The 7393-nt window shown below is 33.5% G+C and overlaps 1 protein-coding gene across 1 annotated transcript; it reads right to left on the reverse strand.

Annotated features, from left to right (window-relative positions):
• Nucleotides 1-1569: 1569 nt before the first annotated feature.
• Nucleotides 1570-6667, reverse strand: LOC109239997. Its single transcript, XM_019406615.1, has 6 exons — nucleotides 6438-6667; nucleotides 5285-5860; nucleotides 4773-4861; nucleotides 4093-4192; nucleotides 2709-2936; nucleotides 1570-1984 (listed from the first exon to the last, which is right to left on the reverse strand). The coding sequence occupies exons 1-6, from the start codon at nucleotides 6579-6581 to the stop codon at nucleotides 1955-1957; spliced, it is 1167 nt and encodes a 388-aa protein (XP_019262160.1). The 5' UTR covers nucleotides 6582-6667; the 3' UTR covers nucleotides 1570-1954.
• Between the last annotated feature and the right edge of the window lie 726 nt (nucleotides 6668-7393).

The raw sequence follows: 7393 nt of genomic DNA on the forward strand, positions 1-7393 counted from the left end.
AAGTAGTAATTCATTTTACTACTTTTTCTCCTGCATGATTCACATCACTAAGCCAGTTCTGATGGAATGGAAATGCAATTTAATTGCATATCATGAAGGGGAAAAAATCGTGGTAATTAGACGTGGCAAATAGACCGTTTGGGTTAATTCTTCATTAGTAAATGGGTAACGATTCACTGAATCCATTATGTAAATGGTTACTCAACTATTCGAAATTATCTTGTAAGGTTATTTTTCTTTCGTTTATAACAGAAAATTTGCTTAACTATGGCCATAGCACTCAGAAGGTTGCTCAACCAGATTTCTCAAACTTTTGATTGTCAAATACCTATTTTACCCTCTAAATTATCAACTTTATCTTCTTGTTCCTTTTTTTAAAATAACTTTTTAATATTAAGATTTTTCTCTTTTTAATCAACATTATGGATGTATCTATAGAACAAATAAATTTTATTTAAGAATAAAAAATGAAATTATTTTCTAGCATATATGATAACGGAATAATAATATAATTGAGCATAATTATCAAGAATTATATTATAAAAATACCTTTATTTTAAATACTTATTTTCTATAGTATGTGCATGGAATATATATTTTAAAACTTTTATTTTCTTTCATTCTCAATTGTGTAAATAAATTTTAGAGTATTTGTTGTTAATATCAAAATTATTATTACGAACAAATCGTTCTAATTAACTTTCTACTACGCTCAATATTTTATTATTTCAACATTATATATGGTTAAATACTATTTTTATTTTTTTAATTTATAAATAAAATTTATTTATTCTAAGGTAAGTCCATAATATAAATTACAAAGAGAAAAAACTTATAATATTAAAAAGCTAAAAAAAGAAGAAGATAAAAGTTGATAATTTAGAAGGTAAAATAGGTATTCGGCGATTGAAGGTTTAAGAAATCTGTTGAGTGACCTTCTAAGTGCTATAGACATAGTTAAGTGACTGGTGTTACAAACGAAAGAAAGATAATTTTAGTAGATAATTTCGAATAGTTGAGTGATCAGACCCAAGTTCTCCTCTTTTGTTGTTGTTTTATGAAAACAGAAAATGTGAAAGGCTGAAAGCTATTGTATTTTCTTAAATTATTAGTTTATTTACGTCATTCAAAATTTTCAATTTGATTTGTATATTTGAGTTTGTGTTTGTATATTAACCATCCGATTGTGCTATTTTGACATGTTTTGATCCAATAATTTGATGTATTATTTCATGTTCGACCTGTTGAGTTGGGTCAACAACGGGTCAGATATTTTCTAGTTTCCTATTCGGTGTCTAGTATCCACCTGGGAGTCGACTAATTTATCACTGATATAAAATAATTAAAATTTGACTAGTTCAACCTTTCCAATATACATATTTTTTATTGGTAGTTTGCACTTTCTAATATCAAACTCTTTCCTTGCAAAATACCATAAATCCTCTGGGAAGAGCAAAGACCACTAAAAGTATGATGATAATTACATAAATGGTAGAAAATGTTATTTTTAAAAAAAAGAAAGATATTGTAAAAAGATTTATATCACACATTTATTATTCAACCAAACGCTAGAAGATGAACCAGAAAATGATTTTCCAAAGTAAAATAAATACTTTCCCTTTCCCCTTGTAAAACAAGCTCTAGCAAATAAAAGGAAAAAGAAATGATATCAGAAACTAGCAAAAGATCTCAACTTGCAATTCTCCAGTAGAAGCAATAACACACCCACCCTTGTTACAATTGACTTGGGCTCACATCACTGGCTAATACAACATTGAAACAACTGCATTCTCTCCATTTGGATATTTCGAAAACATCTATAACCAAGAATCATGTGAAAAGAAGAAGCTTACAATTACAGAACTTCCTCCTATTAAGCTGAATGATGCCAGAGGATCTGAAAATGCTGATTCGACGGAGCAACAATTAAATCTTTGGAAGAAAAAATGGAGTATCAACTGTCTGGAGAGCAGGCTCCATTTGCCTGTGGAATGAAGTCAGAAGCAAATATCAGTCTATATATTAATGACAAGTTAAAACATAAAAAGGAGCACGTATGGAAGATTTAATAGACAACTGGTAAATACCTATTTCGTCGATCCTGTGGCATATTGTATGTTCTACTTGCCAGGCACGTTTCTAAAATAGATTACGCTAGTCTCTCAAGCTACTTCCACCTTGACTATATTTTCTTCTCTTTTCATTTATTTATTTATTTTTATTTTTTTTGCATTTTGTCCTTCCCTTATTTTCTTTTGTTCCCATTCATCTCACCAGCTATCCTCTGTTAAGGTTCAACTATAACTCGTATTGAATAGATATCATAAGTCATTTATTAAGACATCTAAATTAAGCAGCTCTGGGATCAATAGAGAGAAAACTCTGATTTTCCCTACTTTCTGAAGTTAGATGGGCATACAGGTCTATAAAGTTACTACTCTCATTAAGTTAGAGATCGTAAGTAGAGAACTTGTTGCACACAAAGATCACGATAAATAGAGTGAAAACAAGACAAGTTGCAAGATTAAACAAACCAAAGCAACAACATATATTGAAGAATTCCAGGTAAACAACTTTCCCATTATTTTTGGTTGAGCTAAAACACATATCTTAACTGACTGATGCAGCAGATGCACCTAGCTAATTAATATCTCTTCCAATCTATAATGGGAAGTGCAAGACTAAAGTTTTAACCAATAAAGACATACCTTTGACAACTTAGAAGCGCAAATATCTAAAGCCATGCTTTGACCATTTATTGGATCATCATGCGGTATTCTACAGATTGATGCTCCAAAACTCTTCTTTATAAGAAAATTGGATGAAGAATCTGAGCAGTCACTGAAAGCCAGTATTTGTGGCTTTCCAGAAATAGATTTTGCAATGGCTTCAACCGCATCAACATAACCAGCTTCATTAAGAGGTCCATCAATGACCTGAAATACAAAGACTGGTATGAGTATCTTCAAACGGGATAACATGTAATGCTAGAGATACGAATGCCATATATATATTCATCTTACATCTCTATCTCAGAGATCATAATTAATAACTTCAAATTAAAAAGGAAAACTCAAATATTCAGGCAGGCACACCAAACCAAAGAGGCCCTTAAATCTTAGTATGTTGCATAAAAGCCAAATCTCTGTGAGAAATCTGATTAGTGTTGGTTCAGAAAAAAATTCAAAATTTTCCATCTCCTCCCACTAAAAACGGAAAATCAATTAGTGTAAACTGGAGACCAGCTTATAGATGCTTCCACATTTTCAACACAAACTTGAAACATTGGAGCATATTACTTCACCTAATGAGACCTTAAACAAAAAAAGTTTCGAGTTAATAAGACCCGCCTCCAGTCCCATCCCATCAGCTACAACCTCTCACTTTTCCTTGACCATATTTATTTCTCTTCTCTGTTCATCTCTCTCGTCACTTTCTGTCTTTCTTTTGAACTTCATTACAATTCGACCAAGGACAAGAGGGGAGAGTCTATGGTGCGAGATCCATCACGTCCCATATCTCATACCGCTATTTTCAGGGAAAACCTTCTCCAAACCGTGTTTTCATATCCAGACACGTTCTATTTTAGTTCTGTGCCAGTTTGTGCTTCTTGTGCAAGGTGTTTACTTCCCTGCTTTTCTTCTGTCTTGTTATTGCAATTCCTTTTGCTTTCTTGAAGCTAGAATAAATCGTTTCTCCTTTTTCCCTCATGGAGAAGACAATGAGAAAATTGCTAGCCACTCTAACCAGGTTTTGCTAAAACTTGAAAAAGAAAAATGACTAAATAAAAATATAATCGTGCTGACATAGATGCTTTTTATAGAAGATTCTTAGTTGGTGGGACAAGAGGATTAGCTGAATTTACTCAATTTTTTTATCGACAAGTAATTGAAAGAATGACTAACGGGGTTAGGATAATTAGTTTCATTGTATTAGAAGGTATCAAATATATAGGGGGCGGTGTGGAAATTAAAAAAAAAAAAAAAAAAAGAAGAGAAGTTCGTGCGTTAACTAGATAGCACAGTGATCTCGTTTCTAGCTTTCACAATTGCTACCTACATCTGAAAAATAAGTTAAATGCAAGATACTCACCAGGAAAGAAACATCAGAAGTATCAATGGCACCACAGGAGAGGAGCTCTTGAAGTCTTTCAGGAGTGGATATAAGAAACTCCGGCTCACAGTTTTTCAGGCTGCCAACAATAAAGTGTAATCATATAAAACAAGGAAGAGCGAATTTATTCAAAAGAAAACAGATGGCACACAAGTGCAAAACTCAGCAAATGGGAATAGAAGGAATGCATGGAAGCAAAGCAGTACGTTACTGATACTAATTGCAATTGGAGACAATCCAATATCAGCAAGGAAGATAAACTTAAAAGCGAAGAGAACTTACTTTCACAGGTCAAACAAAGACCACTAAGCCAATAAAATACATGACCGGCTCAAGAAAGTAGAAACACGTAGCCACATGTAAAGTCACACAACCAGAAGTTGTTGCTATGAGGGCTAATGACACATCAGTGCAGTTATTTATGAACCATAACGATGACTAGATCTTAATACTATCAGAACAAATCACTGCAAAGCAGAGAAATGTTAGCTATAATTCTAAGGTTCTGAAAAAAATATCACTTACATCTTTCAAGCAATACACAAATAAATCAACTTCGAGAAGCTAATAACTTCAAATTTAGAGAAGTTACAAAATATTAACTAAAAAAAGAGAGAAAGAGGGAGGGAAGATAAAGGAGGGAAACAAGGAAATAGTACCCCTGAATCTGGTGGTCTATGGAAGCACCAGGATGCAGACTCACTGTATGTATTCCAAGAGCTTTCAAAGGCTTGCATATTTTCCGCACCTAAGGAAAAATTAAAACGCTGAATAAGACAAAAAAGACACACAAAGATACATATAGATACCTACATAAAAATTTATCAAGTAAACTTAAAGCATATGTATGGACATATAATATATACACAGACAACATATACAGAAAGAGAAGGATACACGCGCTGGGTAATGAACCTTTATCGTTTTGCAGAAAAGAAGTAGGAGATTTGTAAAGCAATTATGTCCAATCCAAGATTTTCTAAGGACCTTCTATCCAATAGTCAAGACTTTCAGCTTAATTACTTGCTCTAAAAGTCCAACTAACTTAAGAAAATAGCTACTTCGCAGCCATCAGAAATCAAATTTATCAAATATCTCTAGTTTCAGAACAATATCCTAAACATATTACGAATAGTAGAGCAACGGAAATTTGAATAATATTGCACCAGACCTTAGCAGCTTTCTCTTGAGAGGGAACAAGGAATAAAAGGAACGGGCTGCTAATTGATATCCCTTCTTTCTCCTTGCTTGAAATGGCATCAGCAGCCGTTGCTGCAACCCAAGCAATTTGCTCAACTGTAGCATGGGCTTGATTTGTACCAATTATATCTTTGCCACGAGTAAAATATTTCCAGAACTCAATTCCCCATGTATGGACGAAGAAAGGCTTGTCCTCTCCATCATTGAAGGTTCCATCTTGCTGAAGCCCGTCCTGAATGTTTTTCAAGCATAGAATTAAAAACTTAGTTGGAGCATCCATGTGATTATCAAAAGCATCTCGTCCCCCAGCAGCAGCCGTGCGGAGCTCTTCCTCTAACTTGTCAGCATTTTGTGATATCTTATTTGCAGCCGTCGCCTTTGCGTTATTACGATCGGTAGCTCCGGTTTTCAGAGCGACCCTAGTCTTGTTAACACGATTCTTGTCCTTTTTTGAATTGATCTGCTTTTTCTTTTTCTTCACAAAATCAGGTTTTCCATGCCTCTCGTTGAAGGGATCCTCGGGTGTAGGCAGACTATAACACATTCCCTGTCAATGGATAAGTAAGAAAAAGAGCAAAATTAACACCACATAAATTAGCACCATTAGGCCAATAAATCAATCAGAGAAAGTTATAAACACAATGGCCCTACACAACGAGTTCAACATAACCCATTGGTTTCAGTTTTGACCATGTATACAGTATACATATGCTAGACCCAATCCAATACCACTTATTCTAAATCTTGCATATGCCTCTTGAGCAATATCACAAACAAAAGAAGTGCAAAAATTTGATGGTAACTGATCACGAATCAACATGAACAAACAGTTATTGGGAAAGATAATTACTCAAGAATCAAACCAATGCGCTTCCATATAGATATATCACCAACATAATCCGACTAAGTAAACCAAATCCACAACATTCCTCGGCCCCTAAACAATAAAATAAAAACTATCTTTACTTAAATTAAAAGGATACCCACTTCCTTAAACCTCCATTACTCCTAGAAGTTACTATAACCTAAATCTTCCTCTTTAGTTGTATATTTAATGTAACTAAATCAAGATATTAAAGAACCCAAGAAAGAAAAAGGTTTAAATTAATGAGAAAAGAAATGACCTCGCACATACGGCGTTTGCCGGAGAGACGACGTTTCTTGGCAGCAATAATGCCGGAGATACGAGCGGAGAGCTTATTATCATCTTGTTTCTTTCTGGTCTTCTTATTCTTCCTTCTCTGAATTGAATCGTCACTTTTCCCCATGGCTTCGCTGCTTGGCTGCAGGCTGCTGTGAAGTGAAAAGAGGCGGTTTTTGCAGTTTGTGTATAGTTACGAAGGCGTGTGATGTTGTGTGGGTAGGTTTTATATATCGTGGTGTTTATTTGGTATTTTCAATTTCTTTTTTATGTTATATCAATACCATCCCCGAATTTATTTTCATTTTGGTTGTTACATATAGTTTCATATTCTATCGTACTTTATTGTATCGTATCGTTTGATAAATATTATATTTGTATATGTTGTATTGTTTATTGTCATTACATAATATCATGCACCATCAATATGAAAAATAAACTTGAAATATTATTAAAAAATACGTGGTAGAATTATTATAAAAAAAGGTAGGATAAAAGATAAAATTAAATTATTTAATAATAATAAAGGGTGAGAACCTAGCTATACTATTATAGAAATTTATTTACCATTTTTCTTTAGGTTCCTTAAAAATTATATTCTCTATCTATAAATACTATTTATATACAAAACCTTAATAAAGAGAAGCATCCTTAAAATTAGGATGTAACTGATACAACCCTTCCCTTCCCCCTCCCCACGTCAGCCCCCTCTCACTCTCATGTATATCAGTTATACAAAGCCCCTAAAATCATGTTTTCATCCCATTTTCAAAAAGATTTTGAAATATTTCTCTCTTTCATACAAATCAACCCAAATCTCATCCTCTTCACACAAAATAGAAAAGAGATCTCCATTGACAACCATTAAAAAGCTTCGCAGCTTTGAATTCAACATTTGGGTTTGTCACGACCCTAAACCCAAATCCGATCGTGATGGTG

Source organism: Nicotiana attenuata, unplaced genomic scaffold (assembly GCF_001879085.1).
Source record: "Nicotiana attenuata strain UT unplaced genomic scaffold, NIATTr2, whole genome shotgun sequence".
Lineage (NCBI taxonomy): Eukaryota > Viridiplantae > Streptophyta > Magnoliopsida > Solanales > Solanaceae > Nicotiana > Nicotiana attenuata.

Bases quoted from the DNA above. Each gene is read 5' to 3' on its own strand.
- LOC109239997 (XM_019406615.1), bottom strand. From the start codon at position 6,581: ATGGGGAAAAGTGACGATTCAATTCAGAGAAGGAAGAATAAGAAGACC. The intron at 4,862-5,284 runs GTCTGGTGCAAT...ATTTTTCCTTAG, and splicing joins CTCAAGAGAAAGCTGCTAAG to GTGCGGAAAATATGCAAGCC. The intron at 2,937-4,092 runs GTGAGTATCTTG...TTTGTATTTCAG, and splicing joins CTTCTGATGTTTCTTTCCTG to GTCATTGATGGACCTCTTAA.